This window comes from Haliaeetus albicilla, chromosome 4, assembly GCF_947461875.1.
Source record: "Haliaeetus albicilla chromosome 4, bHalAlb1.1, whole genome shotgun sequence".
NCBI lineage: Eukaryota > Metazoa > Chordata > Aves > Accipitriformes > Accipitridae > Haliaeetus > Haliaeetus albicilla.
The window spans coordinates 44,849,934-44,870,348 of record NC_091486.1 but is presented as its reverse complement, the minus strand read 5'-3'; the positions used below and the strand labels follow the sequence as shown (position 1 = coordinate 44,870,348).

General features: G+C 40.7%; 1 protein-coding gene across 5 annotated transcripts in view; it reads right to left on the bottom strand.

Moving 5' to 3' along the window:
- Nucleotides 1-20,415, bottom strand: part of DIP2A (disco interacting protein 2 homolog A) — a 130,409-nt gene that overhangs the window by 21,006 nt on the left and 88,988 nt on the right. For 2 of the 5 annotated variants that reach the window (XM_069782267.1, XM_069782268.1), the window contains exons 14-23: nt 19,619-19,683; nt 19,210-19,303; nt 18,623-18,742; nt 17,087-17,201; nt 15,859-15,998; nt 5,467-5,603; nt 3,947-4,027; nt 3,620-3,747; nt 1,469-1,613; nt 129-330 (exon numbers count right to left, since the gene is read on the bottom strand). In XM_069782267.1, coding sequence (XP_069638368.1) covers nt 129-330; nt 1,469-1,613; nt 3,620-3,747; nt 3,947-4,027; nt 5,467-5,603; nt 15,859-15,998; nt 17,087-17,201; nt 18,623-18,742; nt 19,210-19,303; nt 19,619-19,683 — 1,227 coding nt within the window. Of the gene's footprint in view, nt 1-128; nt 331-472; nt 560-1,468; nt 1,614-3,619; nt 3,748-3,946; nt 4,028-5,466; nt 5,604-15,858; nt 15,999-17,086; nt 17,202-18,622; nt 18,743-19,209; nt 19,304-19,618; nt 19,684-20,415 lie in introns of those variants that run through there. The other 3 variants (XM_069782269.1, XM_069782270.1, XR_011324457.1) reach the window with 2 other exon arrangements.

Below are 20,415 nucleotides of genomic sequence, written 5' to 3'. Positions count from 1 at the left end.
CCAAGTTACGCAGCTTAAAGCCATCCAACATGCGCAGCACTGAGCTGTCACATTGCTTCTGGATCATACTCCATTCATACCCTCAGCGACAGACACATGGAACTAAGGAACATGTCTGGTTTACTAACCTGGTTGTTTCTGTCGAGGCTTAGGCAGGTTAGTAACACAAGTATGTGGACACATCAAGACATTACAAGGGTGCAGAGCACCCTCTAAAAAGCGCTGCTTAGTTTCGGAAATGTGAATTCCTCCGAGTGGAGCCTTTGGCAAAGTGTTGGCTGGCACCAAGGCAAGACAGTAGACGCCCACTTGGTGAATGCTATCAATTGCCTTGATAGAAAGAAAAAAAATACATTCCATGTTATCACCTGGGATGTAGCTAGAGCAAGAATTTGAATTCAAGTCAGTTAATAACATTAAAATTTTTACTTGCACCACAATTTGCAAATAAAGGGTCCAATTCTGCACTCACTGAACTCATAGAAGTTGTGCCATGACTTCAATGGGAGCAGGAGCAGACCCAGGACTTTGGTTGTGCACTCTATCAAGGGGATGCCACCTGCACATTAGGGATTAGGAAAGTCTCTTAAAAGTGGGCAAAAAGTGCAGAGATTTTAAAAAGCCAAAATTATACCACAGCAAATTTAGCATGTATGGCACAATCACAAAAGCGCAGTAGAACATAAAACCACAAAAATAGGGAGGAAAACATCTTGCCGCCTAAAACTTAAGTGTCTATTTTAGCTATGACACTTCTAAAAAGAGAAAGAAAAATACTGTCTCCCATGAAAAACAGCCTTTCTATTACCAGATATTCCCTCCAAAAAGATTACAAAGCTGAAATTAGACAGAAACCATAATTACACAACTGCCTTACTCTTAAGAGGAATATTCCCATGAATCGTTCTCTCTAGCCTTCCCTTCAGTAGTGCTTTCACCAGAGTCTTCTTCCATAATTGCTCTCTCACTTTTTACTTCCTTAGAACCGATTGATTAATTCCAAAATCCTCAAATGCAAATCTACCAGAATTTTCCTCCCTCCTGCCCCCCCCCGGGAAACACAATAAAGTAATCAAGGGAAAAAGTTTTTAATGCTTACTGGTGGAGATCTAGGATAAGGATGTTAAGTGACATAAAAAGATTTCAGGGTCTGTTTTGCTACTTGGCACGAAGTAGACCCTTTAACATTTTCAGACTTAACTCTCCTAGCCAGTACGAAATCAGCAGAGATATGTTGAATTAAAACAAACAAAAACTATCATCCTTAGGACTTTAAGAATGCTAGTAGTAGGAAGTTAAAAAACATTCTGAAAGAAAGTCTTACTTTTTACAAAATTCTGTTAACTATCAACCCTGAAATGCATTCCAAAGTCAGCTTATTACAACTCTCTGTAGTTACACTGATAGGGTTTTTCTTATGGAAAAAAGATGCTCTAATATTGTCATTTCATACATCAGCCTTATTCACCTGGAAAGAGAGAAAGGACAGACTGACTACCTGTAGAACCCTGCTCATCCACTGAAAACTATCCTCCTCTGACGCATCAGGGCGCTGCTCTGCCACAAGCACTATTCGATCATCATGCAAAACGGTCACAGAAAACACTGCTATCCTAAAACGCAAAGGACAGAAGAATGATAGGATGCAACATATGATGAACATAGCATGGTTTATTATAATGTGGAAATGACTGCAACCTTTAATGGTACTGTTTCAACACACACAAACACTATTCATGCCAGATCATCACAAAATCACAGACAAATTTAGAAGAAATGTAGGTTCATTATTATAATTTATTTCTGTTGGGGGTCAAGTGAATTTGCAGTCACCAATGTAGCACGTGTTTGACGCAGGCAGGTTCCATACGTACAGGGATTGTGCAAACCTTGCCTATATAACTCCATCATGCACGTTAAACTTGTTGCACCTACATACAATGTCCCTTCTGAAAGACAACTATGCCAAATTGCAGACCAGCATGTCTATCAATGCTTGCACTGAAAAATACTTACTCCTATTTGTGAATTAAATTAGTTTTAGGCTTGCATCTTCTAGGATAAAATATTAATAATGCCTCAGCCAGGTATGTGCCATTATTTTTATCATATGTGAATTGCGCAAGTGATGTAAAAATGAGGAAAGCTCCACTTTCATAGAATAATAGAATGGTTTGGGTTGGAAGGAACCTTTAAAGGCCATCTAGTACAACCCCCCCTACAATAAGCAGGGACACCTTCAGCTAGATCAGGTTGCTCAGAGCCCCGTCCAACCTGACCTTGAATGTTTCCCGGGATGAGGCATCTACCACCTCTCTCAGCAACCTGTTCCCATGTTTCACTACCCTCACTGTAAAATATTTCTTATGTATAGTCTGAATCTACCCTCTTTTAGTTTAATACCATTACACCTTGTCCTATTGCTACAGGCCCTATTAAAAACTCTGTCCCCATCTTTCTTATACACCCCTTTAGATTAGTGAAAGGCCACAAGGTCTCCCTGGAGACTTCTCTTCTCCAGGCTAAACAACCCCAACTCTCTCAGCCTTTCTTCATACGAGAGGTGTTCCATCCCTCTGATGGTTTTTGTGGCCCTCCTCTGGACCTGCTTCAGCAGGTCCATGTCTTTCCTGTGCTGAGGACCTTGGAGCTGGACGCAGTACTGCAGGTGGGGGGGTCTCACCAGAGCAGAGTAGAGGGGCAGAATTACTTCCCTCAACCTGCTGGCCACGCTGCTTCAGATGCAGCCCGGGATATGGTTGGCTTTCTAGGCTGCAAGTGCACATTGCTGGCTCATGTCCAGCTTTTCATCCACCAGTACCCCCAAGTCCTTCTCCACAGGGCTGCTCTCAATGCCTTCATCCCCAGCCTGTAGTAATACCAGGGGTTGCCCCGACCCAGGTGCAGGACCTTGCACTTGCCTTGTTGAACCTCGTGAGGTTCACATGGGCCCATGTCTAGAGCTTGTCTAGGTCCCTCTGAATGGCATCCTGTACCTCAGGCAACCACACCAGTTTGGTGTCATCTGCAAATTTGCTGTGGGTGCACTCAATCCCACTATGTCATTGATGACGATATTAAACAGTACTGGTCCCAAATAGGGACCCTTGAGGGATGCCACTCATCACTGCTCTCCATCTGGACATTGAGCCATTGACCACTGAAGAGCAATAAGGCTGGTGATACAACACGTACTATCTGAGGTCTTTCAACGCTCCTAGTTTGTTCTTTAGAATGTGCTGCAAAGTTCTTCCCTGGGCCACTCTGCATGAAAGGCTCAGGTGGACAAAGGGGAGTTGTGTTTTACATTTGGCATACAAGCTTCATTTGACTGTCTTAAGAGAAGCTTTGAAAGAAGTTTTGAACAGATGCTTAAAGATCTATGTAAAAGTAATTTTAAATCTATTATGCATGAAGCAGGGTGTCAACATTCATCTTCCAAGTTAGCAGGGACAGCCAAGTTTTTACCTGGCATATCACAACCTACTGCCACTTTTCCTACAAAATACACATGTAAAAATTCACATGCAGAGGTCCTCTGTTACTTGTTGATCTTTTGCAGTTGGAAAAAGGAGCAACAAGGTCCAATCAGCAGTGGTGAAGTTTTCAATATACTCACCTTCCCCGATAGACAAACTTCATGGGTTCAACTGCCAATGCGGTGGCTACCACATCATCTGCATTGTGTCTGCGGCCACTAACTGTCATTAGGCCATCCAATTTTCCTACCACAAACACCAAATAGTCCTGAAAAGAAGACAGGAATAGAAATAGACGGGAAAAACCTCCAGAGTCCTGGCGATACATGCCTCACTAAAGCCAACAATATTCTCAAGATCTGTATGAGCTCACTACCCTGACACAGAATTCTGCTGAATTTGGGGGCATCACTTAAGAGTTGGGAGTCAGGACAAAGCAGGGCCCCAGATGGCTCATTCACACTTACAGGACCCACAAAGCCAAGCAATCCTGTTCTTGTAAAGGGTTGGTCTGAAACAGGCACGCCGGCTGCCGTCACTGGAATGGCCTGAAAAAACATGTAAGTATTCAGACACTCAGAGTACTGATAAGAAAAGTGAAGTTAAAATGCTTTCTGCCTCTGTTTCATTGTAGCTCTACGCTCAGTTGAAAAACTACCCAATGACAACAGTTACTATCATGTCAAGTACGAACAACAGTTTTTTGAATAATGAAGAACACACCAATTCTTAACTCTGTGGTAGCGTTCTTTCTTACCTTTTTCTCAGCTGCTTGGCCTTCATAACAAGAGTTCACACTGCTTTTTAAAACAGGTTTTATAGTATGCACTCATATGGCACTTAATCAGAAAGTCTTTCTGTTGCTACTATTAACATCCCTGATGAGATACGTACCCAGGCACATCACTTCAATTGCGACAAACGCTACCCTATCAGAACTTTGAGAAAGTTAAGTTTGCTGCAATTACAGGACTGCCTAGAACGGAGAACCAGAGCAAAAGCATTAAGCTCATCAGCAAGTTCCTCTCATCTGCTCCGGTAGTTTCCTTGCCTTTCCCCCACCCCCCAACTCTTCCATTACATTAGGTTTCCTGCTGGCTCTCTCACTAGCTAAGGACAGTGCTGAAAGCTAAGCTGTTTCAAGTGTTGAGGCTTGGCAAGCTGACAGAAAGAGCTTTTTCTGAAAGAGAAGACTATGGTCAGGATTTCTTTCATCTCTCTGGTAGAACTCCATACTTCAGCCGAGTCTTCAAACTGCTGCCCAGCGTAACACTACTATGTGTGCGACTCCCAAAGGACTCTCTTGCCAGAAAAGTGAAAACATGAAATTGGGGCACCATTGTGAGGAAAAATCTGGGCAGAAAGATCGCTCTTGCTTTACTTTGACAAACTACAAGGCTTATGACTGTTATGCTATCAACCTTACTATCTCTTCTTCCATATACTTAGGAACATAATTTCATATATCCAACAGCAAACTGTTTAGTGTTCTAAGCATTACAGTAAATCAATGCTAAAGTTCATTTTGAAAAGCACATACTGTTTGCAATACACAAAGGAAGCTTTTCTAAATAATTTATTATATCTTAACCAATGCATTTTGATTATATGAAGAAGCTTGCAAATATCAGACCAGATTCTAACTCTACGTCCCAAGCTGTGCACCAATAAACTTGAAATGTCTTCAGGTAACTTTACAGAAGACTGCTGTGTTAATACAGAACTAAGATGTATTTAAATGCTAACATAGGCACAACACTGGACAGCAGAATATAGACGCAGCTGACTGACTGCTGATGGTACTTTGTATTTTTGCTTATAAGAGACAGAATTTTGAGTTCTGATAGAGAATGAAGCAAAGTGTATTTGGCCATGGCTTTTTATAACAAAATAAAAAAGGAAGTTTAAGAAATGTGTAAGTTTATTTGCAAGAAGAAATACTAGAAATGTAACGATGAAACTTTATATTGCAAAGAGAAATACAAACCTCAAACACATTCTTGGTGATTCCGAGGAGGCCAAAATATGCCATCCCAGTTGCACCTGAATTCACACATATTTCTCCAACCTCATCAGCTTTACACAGATAAGGAGTCCCATCCACCTTCACAACACACACATTTGCTAAAGGGAGAGGAAGAACACAGAATCACAGCATTGGTATGCTTCAGCAGCTGACACTGAAGTTGCTTTGCCACTGACAGGCAGATAAAGATTTATCAGCTACAGCAAAACCACAACATGCAAGAGAGCTCTATCTTTTTGACAGCCTGTGTAATGTGTTCTCCAAGATTAAAGATGCAAGTTTGCAAATGCAATTTTTTTTTCTTACAGTGCTTCACAGCCTACGCATCAGTTGCAACTGAACCCAAAACTGTGACAATTGCTTTTCAACATGAAGATAGATGGTTTGATCAAGTACAAACATATATGAGAATAAAGATGAAAAATAAGAAGATACCAATTATAGACATACCATTATTCCTTTTACTTATTGCACACTTCGACATTCATAGTATCATCCCTTAAGTTATGTGAGAAACACATTAGAAATGGAGAGAAAACAAGCCTATTTTATTCTCACCGTCAGGTCAATGATTTTACTGCGCTATGCTTCATGTTCTTTTAAAGCAGGCCAGTCTGCCAACTATTATTTAGAGACCACACACAACTCATCTCACAGAGTTGTCCCTTACTGAACTTAGTCCTGTGACTACATATTATCTCTTCCCTATCCTCAGTATGATGACCTTCTTCAACTCATTAAAAGGATTGTATTTCACAAAGGTCCTACCGCTATACGCTTACCAATTTTCTTCTAAAATCTCAGAAGTCTTCCTACACTGAAATTGCCTTATTTTTAATCAAGGATATACATACTTGCAAATCAAATACTACACTGAGCTTTGCTCTGGCCACTGGTTATATTTTACTCCTGAAGCCACTGTTTTTTAGAGGTTTCTCTGGCTAAGTGGAGCCCTTTCTTAAGCAGTCTGGATTGGTCCTTTCCTAGTCTGAAAGGGAAAGGAAAAAGGATATGGAGGGAGAAGGCACGATGTAGCAAGGAAGTTTAGCTTAGCACTCAAGATTAATAAAGAAATCAAAATGGCTACCTGGGTAAACACAAAATAAACAGAGCCATTGAAAAATAACACAGACTATGCCATAAATTAATGTACTGCCCTTTCCCATTGCATCTGCTTCCGACTCAGATTATCAGAGTACTTTGTTGTCATGCATACTATATTAAAGAAAAGAAAACAACCATGAGACCCCAGAGGTATCAGAAATTTATTTAGTTGGTTTATTTCTGGTTTATTTCTATCAGGATCTTTTAAATATTTTGGCAATGTCAGATGGGAAGCCCAGATAAGGCTTACAACAGTCGTCTTGTCCTCCAGTATGAAGGACTGTATTACTTTTTTCTAATTTAGCCAATCTTAAGTGATACACAGATAGCCCTTACTTTTACCGCTGTTCAGCTAGCATGAAGAGAAATCATGAATGCAAAGTGGCACATTTCCTTGAACACTAATACATGATAAAGCCAGCTCTGCTGCAAGCATGGACCAAGAATTCTGCCAGCAGAACAGGTTCATAGGCACATTCTCAAATCTCAGAGAAGCCTTCAGTTTTCAACAACTTAGTTCTGAACAGGAGACACAATAATTCACCCTACCAGTAAATCAACCTCTAAATTATCTTGGTTTCATAAAAATTATCTATCAGAACAAGTAGCATTTATTAATAAAATGTTTGGAACTATGCAACGATAACCTTTGGTGACTAAATAAGTAGATGCCACTCAAATTCTGGTACAGGTCCAAGTCCAAATTAGAACAACAGTTTCAGTTGCTGAAAATTATACATAGGAACTAGAAGGTTAGAATGAAATTATACAGTATGAAATATCAGTTAGTCATGCAAAAAATGCATTTTGCAATCTAGGAGGAGAAACTGGAAAAAAAAGGCCATTTAAAACTTAATTGTAAATCGAAACAGAATAGAAATAGTTTATTACCACAGGAAATTACTTGAGTTAATCTCAGAACTCCATATGTAACGCTTGAGCAATGATGCAGAGAGAAGTGTTAATAACTGGAGAAAGTGCAACAATTTGTAGGCATACACAAATACTACAGTCCTCAACGCATTCACAAACATGGAAGAACCAACAGATTAGCTTATAGTTCTCAAATGATGCTCCATCCATGAAGCCCAAGGACAGTCCTATCACCCTGATCCAAGTAAGAAAAAATACTTACCAGTAACCAATGTATGATACAGGTAGTCTACACGTACATTCTAACAGCAGGCATAATTCTGCCCTGCCATGTGATACTGCAAGGTTTTCCTTTTGCAGTATCTGTAGAGCCTGTACTCTTGCTTCTTCTTTTCCTGCTTCATGTGTGACATATAAGAGAGTGCATCTACCACCATTTCAGTCTTTCTCAACAGCATTGCATCTGAAAAAGAATTAGAGAGAAGGGAAAAGCAGATGGGATGGGAATGTACATGTGGACTACACATCACGAAGAATACTGATTACTGGTAAGAAAGCTTTCTTTCTTCAAATGAGTCCACATGTACATTGTTATAGATGGTGACTCTTGGCAGTTAGCCCTGCCATGAGATTTCTGGCAGAGGATGAGAATCCTACTGTGCAAACAAATGACCGCACTGATGCCCTACCAAAGACTGGATTCAGCTTTGGATGTTTCAAGACCAGCACAGCATGAATGCGAGAAGAATGTCAGACGCCTGCACCACAGAAGGCTACTACCAAAGGTGCCTGATGAATGTTAGAAAGTGCTCTCTTGTTCCGCTGTCACTGTTTCATAGTGGATCTGTATGCAACTGATATCCAGTTGATTCTTACTGTGTGCCAATAGCGAAACTCCAGGATCTTCTTGTAGCAAGCAAGTCTTCCTAAAAGGCCTGGGTCCATGAGAATAAAACCAAGAGGGCCCTCCTTGCACTACAGTCTTTAGTTATAACTTCTGTTCTAGAAGAATGAAGGCTTAGGAAAAATACTAAAAGGCTAGGATAAACCATGCGCCTACCACCATTGTGGAAAGCATTTGCAGGGTTTCCAGAGAAACCTAGTCTTTGAAGAAAACACCATATGGGGATGTCCAATGCAAGGACCTGAATCTTTCCCTGCTCTTCTGGGAAGGGCAATAGGCACAAAGCAAGCCAACTTCCTAGATAAGGATGAACAAGAAACTAGACTCTAAAGGTGGTCACACAAGCATCCAAAGCACAACATTCAAATTGGAAGAAAATGTCTCATCAAAGATGTACACATTGACACAGATCTCCAAGAGAAGAAGTTCTGCAGTGGCAGGCTGTTGTGCCATCCTGTGATAGACTGAAGTCAACTGGAACACACAGAACTGATTACTACGATAAATTCTTAGGACAGAGTGGGAATGAGGTACTGCTGTCTCACATTCACAAACTAAGGAGAAAGACTGAAAGCTTCACAAAGTTGTTCTGTAACAACTCCTTTCACAAATCAGGCACTGAGATAAAGGAACCAGATGCCTCTGCAGTGAAGATGCATTGTGATAACTACTAGAACCTGGGCAAATGTTTGCTAAGACATGGACAGAGGAAACAATAACATCCAAGACATCCATAGACTGGAGAGAAAGTAAGCATCCTGCCATTTGAGAAATCTGAACCATTCTCCTTGAACTTCTGGGAAAGGTACTGAGTACAGTCACAATCCAGAACTTGAAACTGTATATGCATCAGTTCATCTTGCAGAAGCCTAAGATCTAGCACCAACCCAAAGTTTTCTGCCTGAGTATAAGAAAGTAGCTGCTACAGCACTCTTTCCATGAACCAGGCTTTGTATAATTAGGAGCTATAGGAATATAGATCTTCTGGATTAGAGAGGGTTACTCTCTTGTCAAAGAAAGAATTTGAGAACGAACCCTGTAAAAGAATAGAAACATTTAGTCGGGAAGTAGCAGGGAGGCAAACTTAAGTTAATACCCCAAGCATCCATATCCAGGTCCAAGCATAAGGTATAATAAGCTTCCAAGATGACAGATGATGCAGCAATCACATCCCAGTTGATGTGAAAGCTGGAGGCACAAAACAGGCAGAAGAGAGGTTTGGTACTCTCCCTACCATCTTTACCAGTCCAATTTGAAAAAATGAACTGAAGACTTTTATAAGCCAAATATTGCTTTTTAGCAATGTCAGTCCCAGACAGAACCCATGCAATATAGCTCAAGGTGGTCAACAGGTGAGGCAAAACATCATCCCTCCAGGAGATACAGAGAGGATTCCAGGGGAATGCATACTGGGTTCTCTCAAGAATTCCCATGCTATTTTCGATGGGAAGATTTCTTTGTGGATGCTTGCGCCTCCCTGGTGGCTCTTGTGATTGGCATTCATGACAGATAATTAAAGTGAACAGCCAAGGCAACTGAGGAAAATATGGCATCAAGAGCGGCCTATGGGTTAAACAGCAGTGACATAAGACATGATCCTGGTGCTGAGGGGTCTGTTGAATAAGATGCCCTAAGCAGGTGGGCTTGGTGTCTCAGAACAAATAGCAAGATCTGAAGAAAAGGAGGGTGAAAGTGAACACTTTATCCATGACCTTTTAACCAGCTGGTTCCTGAATAAAGTATTCCAAGGATCTTCGAGGGTAATGAGATCAAAACCATTTGGCTTGACTGAACAAACTTCAGCGTGACTACTAGTTCTTGGCTAGGAGACTACTGTCACAGCACATTTGACCAAATGAAATTCATGAATGTGAATTCCTATGTCATAAGATGTTTGAAAGACTAGGGCACATAGTCAATTCCAAGACCTCAAATGTATTCATTGGGGATCAGAAGATGGAACAAAGCCTTCAGGGATGGTATCTGACTCAAATTAGGCCTTTGGTGAAAGCACAGCGATCTAAGGAAAGGGAAAATATACAAAGCCAAAACCAGATAAAGAGCAAGACTCATCAATCAGCAGAGTAATTCAAAAGGGCAACTAACAGGAAAGGAAATGGTGGTATGTTCTCTCCTGTATGCCGAACACCAAGTGAGAATGGACAGAGCACATCCTCCATAAACACTACATAGGAAAAAGCATAAATCTTACAAGGTAAGGCACAAGTATATCCACCGTTAGAATGTACATGCAGACTCATTTGAAAAGAAGTCTTTAATTTCCTTAAGTCATTAATTTCTTTTCATTTGGCACACATCTATAAAAAACTGCTGGCCTTTTTACTTTCTTCCTACTCTGGAAGCTTTTAACAATGTATTTATTTACTTTTAAGAGACAGTCACAGGGAACAAAGTCATCGGATTATTGTCTAGAAAGAACTCTATCATGTGTGTTCTGACTTAAGGAACGTACAGTCAAATTTCTGCTAAAAATACACCTTCAGACCTGGAATTTTTATCATTTGGTCAAATTGAAGCTAATCTGCCCCAGCTACTGAAAGCCCAATGCTGATCAGAGTTTTAAGAGTTAATCCATTAAGTTGCCCAACTTCTGCTTAACCCACAGCTAGTTTTGCCACCTAACTACTATAATTTAAAATAGCAATAGCCATCAATTACAAGTCAAATCACTTCAAGGCACTAAATGGGTACACACTGTTCTCCCCTCACACAATCAGACAAGTCACTCAATGTTTCTTACTAATGTAGAAAGTCATGGTAGTGTTGTCAATTGTCTGTCAATAGCATTCTAAACCAGAAGGGTCCATTAGATTTGCCAGACAATGCTCCAAGGCATTTGACAAAGGAGAAGGAGTTTTGTCAAAGATCCCTCTTCTACCCAATTAAGCATTTCACAAGGACAGGGACATGTTTTTCATTAATGACTTACATAGAAGAGGAAGGTGAAATTACTTACCCACAAAAATACAGGTAATTCTTCCAACATCATAAGGCAGACTTGAACCTGCCACTGAGCAAATGCACTACAGAAGATTAACCAAGTGGACTTACAGCTGTAATGGTTGCATACAAAGAGTAGCTTAAGGTGCAACACAACTGTAGGCTGCTTTGTGCTTTAGTGTAGTCAAGCACACTCTGCCCAGAGAGCAAGCCTACAGCAAAGCCAGGAGGATCTCCATGTGATAAATTGATCCAAAGAAAGATTTTAATTGATCCTGCATCAAATACCACTTTTTTGAACTCTTTAAAACTGAACCAACATCAAGTTCAACCTCTGTCGGTTCACCAAAGGATCCATGACTACCTGAAGGGCATGCAAACTTGTTCCCTCCATGTTCCTGTGACTAACCCATGATTTAAGTAGACTGGGAGCACAGCTAAATTTCAGTGGGGTTTCAAGGGGACATCAGTAGTGCGAAGAGCTGAACCAGACAGCAGTAACAGTCAATGCCATCTGTATTCTACCTGAAGTGGAAGAATAACCATTCTGTTGAGACACAGAAGCCAGTTGCAGCTGGCCATCTTCTGGGTCTTTGCAGACAAGTTTAACAACCTGAATTTGAACAGTCAGATGAAGCAATTCAGAAGCCATTAAGCCAGATTAGGTCACCATACTCTTTTTTCTCCTGCACTCACATTGAGGCCATACAACAACGCATAGCCATTATCCTTGATGGCTATATTCACATCGGCCTACCTTTACAACCTTACTTCCTAGAGTGTTAAGTAGATGTTATTTTTCTGTAAATTACCTGGCCCACCTATCTTGACTCAGATCTATGATGCTATAAGTATGCTCAAGGATCAAAAGCAGACAAGAGAGATGGTGATATAATGGTAACTGCCAGAGCAAAGAGGACTCAAGGATTTCTCACAGACCCGCCCAGATACCACCTGCCTGAGGGTGCCTGGCACACTGAACTCTAAGAGGATCTGCAGAATGCATACAGTTCTATGAACATACCTAGGAATGTATTAAACCCCTCCTGCTGGCCACAAAGCCCTTGCTCCCAGGAGAACATTTTGAATATCTTGCCTATCTACCCAGAAGGTCAGAACAGAGCTGTTCAATTTTCTGCAGTTAAAATAAGCAGGTCAGACATGAATCCCCACAGGAAGGGCTCCCTTCCCTTTATTTTGGTATGAACTGCAGAGCTTCTGCTCAGTCTTTTATTGGTAGCAGGAAGAAGCTGTGAATGTGAATTTAAGTTCAGTAAGAATAACAGAACCACCAAACTAATTGGTTGCAAAGTGCTTCTGGGAGTAATGAGGAAAATGAAATAAGATCAGTGCCACTTGCTGCACGATGGCTGAAATTTTTATCAGCAGACTGGAAAGGTGTCTGCCTCCTCTTACTCATAATGAGGGCCTTGATGTACAGAGAAGTGGTTGCTGAAATAGCACAAGATGGCTCTCCCCTTCATCTTTACCTTGAGTAAATGCTCTACAGAGAGGAGGGCTTTGGAACCACAGGTCAGCAAGGCATGAGATTCATAAATGGACGAAGAACATCAAAGCCACCGGTGCCAAGGACATGACCAGAATGAATCACATTCTTTGGTCACTACATAGTAAACCTGAAGGGGTAAGGAGAATTCCAAAAAATCTGTATCTCATCCTCTCCAAGCACACCCAGACCAGGTCAGGACAGGGCCTGAAGCTAGTGGTACCCTCAGACAGACAGTGCCAGGGAACATTACACTACCAACCTAAATGTTGCAATCTTCACTTCTGGAGTAGAGGGCACTAAGTGGTCTTTCAGGACACAGATCCCAGTCATTGTCCACAGTTTTAGGTCTGGTTTGGCACCCTAACTTTATTTGTCTTCTTCAGAGTGTTCTCTCCAAGTAATGCATGACTCAGCAGCCTAGCCTCAAAAGAGAAGAACAGGGAAGAGACAAAGCCTCTTTGCTTCAATCCACTTAATGGGCTGGGGAACAATACCCCTATCTACCTACTTTAGGAAGCACAGTGTTGCAAACAGATGTCATTAAGAAACTGAGGTTAATCCAGGACTGACCAGTTTCCAGGGATATCCAGAGTCTGTGACTCTCAGAATGGTTGAGGTTGGAAGGGACCTCTGGAGGTCATCTGGTCCAACCCCTCAGCTCAAGAGGGCCACCTAGAGCCAGCTGCCCAGGACCATGTCCAGACAGCTTTTCAGTATCTCCAAGGATGCAGACTCCACAACCTCTCTGGGCAACTCGTGCCAGTGCTCAGTCACCCTCACAGCAGAAAAAGTTTTTCCTTCTGTTCAGAGGGAAGCTCATGCGTTTCCAGTTGTGTCCACTGGCTCTTGTTCTCTCATGGGACACCACTGAAAAGAGCCTGACTCGGTCTTCTCTATCACCTCCTTTCTGATATTTGTACATGTTGACGAGATCCACCCCCAAGCCTTCTCTTTTCCAGGCTGAACAGTTCCAGCTCTCTCAGCTTCTCCTCATATGCTGAGATGCTCCGGTCCCCTCATCATCCTTGTGGCCCTTCGCTGGACTCAATTCAGTAGCTCCATCTCTCTCTTGTACTGGGGAGCCCAGAAGTGGACACAGTACTCCAGCTGTGGCCTAACCAGTGCTGAGCAGAGGGGAAGAATCGCCTCCATTGACCTGCTGATAACACTCCTCCTAATGCAGCCCAGCACACCATTGGCCTTCTTTGCCGCAAGGGCACATTGCTGGTTCATGTTCAGCTTGGGGGCCACCATGAACCCCAGGGCCCTTTCTGCAAAGCTGCTCTCCAGACAGTTGGCTCCCAGCATGTCCTGCTGCCCAGGGTTATTCCTTCCCAGGGGGCAGGACTTTGCATTTCTCCTTGTTGAACTTCATGAGGTTCCTGTCAGACCATTCCCTCAGCCTGTTGAGGTCCCTCTGGATGGCAGCACAACCCTCTGGTGTATCAGCCATTCCTCCAGCTTGGTGTCATCTGCAAACTTGCTGAGGATAAACTCTGCCCCATCATCCAGGTCATTAACGAAGATGCTGAACAGAACTGGAGCCAGTGTTGAGCCCTGGGCTACACAGCTAGTTACTGGCCTCCAGCTACACTTTGTGCCACCAATCACCACCCTCTGGGCCTGGTCGTTCAGCCAGTTTTCAGTCCATTTCTCTGTCTGCTCCTCCAGCCCATACTTCATCAGCTCCTCTGTGAGGATCTAACAGGAGACAGTGTCCAAAACCTGACCAAAGTTAAGGTAGACAATATCCAGTGTTCTTCCCTCATCTTCCAAGTCAGTCACTTCATCGTAGAAGGTGATCAGGTTGGTCAAGCGTGACTTCACCTTGGTGAATCCATGCTCACTACTCCTGATGACTTTCTTGTCCTCCAGGTGCATGAGAAACTGCTTTCCAGAATTAGTTGTTCCCATCACCTTCGCAGAGTTTGAGATGAGGTGACCAGCCCGTAGTTCCCTGGGTTCTCCTTCTTTCCCTTCTTGAAGACAGGAGTGACATTTGCTTTCCTCGAGTCCTCAGGCACTTCTCCCAGTTGCCATAGTCATGGAAAGATTGAGAGTGGCCTCACAATGACATCAAACAGCTCCCTCAGCACTTATTGGTGAATTCCATCAGGGCCCATGGACTTGTGCACGTGCAGTTTGCTTGAGTATTCCTTAACTTCATCTCTTCTACCAAGGGTGTGTCTTTCTTGCTGAGGACTTTGGGTTTATCTAGTTTGGAGAAAAGGAGGCTGAGCAGCAACCTCATTGCTCTCTACAGCTTCCTGAGGAGGGGAAGTGGAGAGGGAGGTGCTGAGCTCTTCTCCCTGGTATCCAGTGATAGGATGCGTGGGAATGGTTCAAAGTTGTGCTAGGAGGGGTTTAGACTGGACATTAGGAAGTATTTCTTTACCAAGAGGGTGGTCAAACACCAGAACAGGCTTCCTAGAGAGATGGTCAATGCCCCAAGCCTGCCAGTGTTTAAGAGGCATTTGGACAATGCCCTTAATAACAAGCTTTTACTTTTGGTCAGCAGTGAATTGGTCAGGCAGTTGGACTAGATGATTGTTGTAGGTCCCTTCCAACTGAAATATTCTATTCCATTTTATTTTATTCTAACACATGGACTATCACTCCTGGATGAAAGACAGTATTTCTTACTACACTTTACATTTTGCTTTGTTCTGCTGTATTTCTTATTACATAGCTGTATGTCAGTCAGCATTAATGCTAACAAGTGAATAATAAAACAACTCTGCAGACCAGCCAAAAGCATTTGCCCATAGCAAAACCTATGGTCATTCAAATTTATTGTGGACTAATCTCTACTGAAAACATTGAGTAATCTAGTTCAGACAGTACTTAATCATCAGGAGTTTAGGTAATGTGTCAAAATGTAAGTCAAAGTACCTTAAAGATATTTATCATTTGATATTTTTATTTATTTCATCAGCACAAGTATAATAGTAAAGATAACTTATGTGGAGTATGCTTAAACCTCCATGAAATGCTTTCCTACCTCCAGGCATAATCTGACCAACATCCTGTACAGTTAACACTGACAACTTCTCTTCTGTATCCACTCTTATCACGCCAAAACTCAGACAATTCATAGATAATACTGCTTTTCCTGGAGGAGGCCCACCCAGTTCTGGAGGTCTGAAAAAAAGAAAGTCAAATCAGATATGAATCAACAGACCAATGGCAGTATGGTCATCAAAAACATTGTGCAAGTCTCTCAGGCTTGTTAAGGTTAAGAGAAATAATGGTTTCTCATTTTAAACAAACAAGAGTTCAAGACTGGTAATATATTTTATCCAGATGAAAAAAGAGCTAGAATAAAACATCACATAGCTTCCTCCCACTCTAAAAAGTTACAGAGAGGATTTAGCTCTATTATGGGCAAAGAATTGTCAAGAATAAGCATTCAAAGGCCAAATTTTCTAAACACCAGGAAAAATTAGGAAGTGTTTGGAGGGCTTGACACTTCTTACTCTGAGCAGAATTGACTGAGGACCAACAACTCCATTTTGTGTAACTGTTCAACTTTCAGGATGGAACAGAGCAAAAGATTCCAGGTGCTGTTGTAAAAAAACCAGTTCTTTTAAGTGCATTTTTTTAAAACTGGGAAATGTCAGTTCTCCCACAAGAGAAAGTGCTCTCCAAAACCTCAAACTTTTTTGTTTCAAGTTTTCTTGAAACTGATTTTCCAAAAAAGAACATTTTGATGGAAACCACTGTCAAAAAATTCCAGCATATTCCATCCCTACATCTATTAATAATCGAAGTATTTCCTTTTTTCAGAGCATCCCTTGCTATCTCCAGAAATCCAGATACAAATATTTTTTTTCTTTCTTTAGCCCCCTGTTTACAAGACATTGTATATAAGCAATTACTTGAAGATTCAGCATCTTCCTCCTCCCAAACAAGTAATAGCCTTGATTCCTGGGGCATTTTATAAACATCCTCCAGCAACATCAGTGAGGATGAGACCTTGCTTTCCGAAGCAGTAAAACACCCCAACCTTATGGCTGACTACTTTTAGAAAATATTAAACTTTTTAAAGAAAACAAACAAAAATCACCCATCCTTCAGTGAAGGAGATACCTGCGAGCCTCAGACTTCCTCTGGCTAGGTCTTTGGGCATCTTCATGTGGGTAATGGTCTTTTCTGACCACCATTTTAACACCAGATACATTTCAATAGTCAAGAAATGCTTCAGTTCACTTCTCAGAAAAGAGAATTACCTGCGAATAGCAACAGTTAGCGCCTCTGAAGAACTAGCACAGGGACAGATTACTTCTGGTCTCAAACCTCTGGATTGAAATACATTCAGGAATGCATCACATGAAGATATTGACCCTAAAAAAACAATCACACAATTGGAAACATTTTGCCAAGGGCAGGAAAGCTTGAGCTGCAGGATTTCAAAGTCTATGCTTACTTTCAGCTCAGCTACACAATTATGGTTGCATCTGTGCACAAAACCAATATACTTTCAAAACTGTCTAAAAGACATTCCAGCCTTTTATTAGATGTTAGATTTGGAGAAAAAACTCCCAGTGGTTAACAACTAAATCACTGAATGAAATTCACAACTGCATACTCTCTTTCTCTGGCAGCACTCTGTAACACTTAACATCATTGAAAGTCCTTCAGTGATCAGAATATTTTGTCACTAAGGGTAACTGTATCTGTCAGCTTCCTATATAGCTCCCATATGAGTGTTTCTCATCAAATGCTTCTGACATATCTTCCCTTCAGTTCAGAACTCTACCTGGCCTTTAGCACTCAGCCCAAAATGCAAGATACCTCATCACCTACAGCTTTGTATTTTACAGTCATGGAATTGCAGCACATAACGCAAACCAGCAAACTTCACTGATTATACTACATCCTAGGTATAATTTCATGTCAATTCATGTAAGAGCACAGCACTCATGAAAAGATAAAGTTAAAAAAAATGAATTTACACAGCTAAATATAGCTAAGAAATGCAAACAGCAATGAAAAAGCAGTGGCATCACTAGCATACAAGTAGTATTTTACTATAGAATGAACAGCCTAACTTTCTAAGCATCAGCTCTGAAAAAGTGCTTACAACAAATACAATCGTAGCGAGACCATTTCAAGATTTCATCTTCCGCCATCACAACTTGCTGACCTCTCATCATGCAACTCCAAGGAATTTGAAATACTATTGATTTTCTGGTGTATGAGAACAGCAAAATTAAGCAACTAAGGTATATTCTTGCCTGTTAAAAAAAAAAAGCCTCCCAACCGCTTCCTCAAATTCCTGTAAGCCACCACCATATGACTGACAGAAAAAGGCAAGAACCTACCCCACACTCTAGTTAATAGTTGTCATGGTTTTGAGTTAAGGCTGTGACTGCTTCCATTTTTATGTCCTTGCACATGATTGAGACAAGCCCTAGGGGCACGTACAAATCAGACACACTGCAACTCAAAGATTTTATGTCTACATGTAATACACGAGCAACTACTTCGAAACTGTCATTATGATTTACCTGAAATTTTAAAAGCCTTCTTCAAATTACATTCCCAACTATTCTTTATGTAAAGAACAGATCCTTCAGAACACTTTCTATGCACGTTTCACTCTAGTGTCCTTGGCAAAGAAATACTGCTGCTGTCTCTGTTTTGCTGAAGTTGAACTATAGCCAGTGCTGATGAGCTCCCACAGTGCAGACCCAGAGTTCTGTGATTTACAGTGTGCTTTAGTTCACCTTGGACTAACACTCAGAAAATGCATCCATACTCACATGGATTAGCTCCATCTGCCACTATTAACATTCGTAAAGAACTCAGACTGACATCTCTCTGATCCCTCTGAGCCAAAAGTGACCAGTGCATATCACGTGATTTTACTACTGCTACACGGGCTGAAAATAAACAAATAATTATGGTGCATGTGCAGAACAAAATAAAGACCAATTATATATAAGTATTTTTGTGTATTTACATAAATTTATGAAACAAATTACAAACACAGAAAACAAATACAAATGCCAAATATTTAACTACTATGACACATGTATACTCAATGTCTCCAGATGGACTTGATTATAGAATTTAGATGTTTACTATAAATTCAAATACTGAGATGAGAAAACAGTTTCTTTAAAGGTCTATCAGAAGAAGCCATCAACGTGACTCATCAATGAATCCATCAGTACATATAATACTGAAATGGAATACCCAATTGCTAAAGCTGTGGCTAAGAACGTCAGTTGGATAAAAGAGCAGTGTCCTCAGCTAGAGCAGACATTTTATACAAACAATTTTAAATTTTTTTTTTTTTTAAATCATCCAAAAAGAGATGGTTTAAGTAAAAATACTTTAAGGTTACCTTTGTATGAGCAGACTTTCTGTATCCAGGAAAGTGGATTAACCTTCATTAATGCATAGGGAATACTGATGACATGCATCCTGTTCATAACACTCTACAAGAAAAAATATTAAAAAATAAACTTTCAAGTGGCTCAAAGAATACTCAGCATGTACCAATACTTTAAAAAAAAAATCATCACAGCTACAGTTTAACTCTTACATTTAACTGTTAGTGAAAACTATGTGGATAGTCAGTAAAAACAAGCTATGCCTGTGCAGTTTTACTGAAAAAGTAACGCTTTATTCTGAAAAATATAAATATTGAAATATAAACAGTTTTGAGAGTTTATGATCTCATTCTGATACCAATACACTACCCCTGAAAGAAGCAACTTGCTGCAGTTTTTTTAATTCATACAAATACTCACTGTTAATACTCCATGCCAAAGGCCAGCATCTCTTTTGAAATCCAAGACATTTGTTAGTGTTTCAGCTGAAAGCAAAGGAAAAACTATCAGACTTAAGAAGCATATTTATGAGAATATTTAAGAATTCAAAATTAAAGCAACTATGAAACTTCCAACACCACTAAGAAATCAAAGCTATGTTGCCATGCCTTCTTGTTTATAACAAACAGGCTACTTAAGCTGAAAGTGTCTTATTTTACTTACAACAATCATCTTTAAATTATGATTATAGACTACATTATTACAAGGTATTTAAGAACCTGTTTTCATTATAATACCACTTTCACGTGTTCGTTACATTTGCCAATGAACTATGCAGACGGCAACTTTAGTTTTGATGCAAACTTTTTCAGCTGAACTGAAAAAGTTCAGCTATATTTGAAAGAACTACATTTAGTGAGAAATATTACCATGGCTGTACTAAATTTTCTTCAATGTTTCCTCTGAGAAATACCTTATGTGATTTAAAAAAATAGAATCAAAGATGTTAAATCAAAGATTCAACCTGATTTTACAGAGATATCTTGTATTGAGCAGGTGAAACTTGCTTATCACTGATGTAGGATGGCTGCATGCACAAGAAATTATTCTTCCAGGTATTTATTATTGTTCTTCACTTTACAGAAAGTACACAGCCATTTCCCAATAAATAAAATCCTTCAGTAAGTCAGCCACATATCCATTCATTCTCTGGGTGACTGAGAGCTCCAATCGCTCTGAGACAGGTACGTAGTCCCAGTCACAGAAACACAGAATCA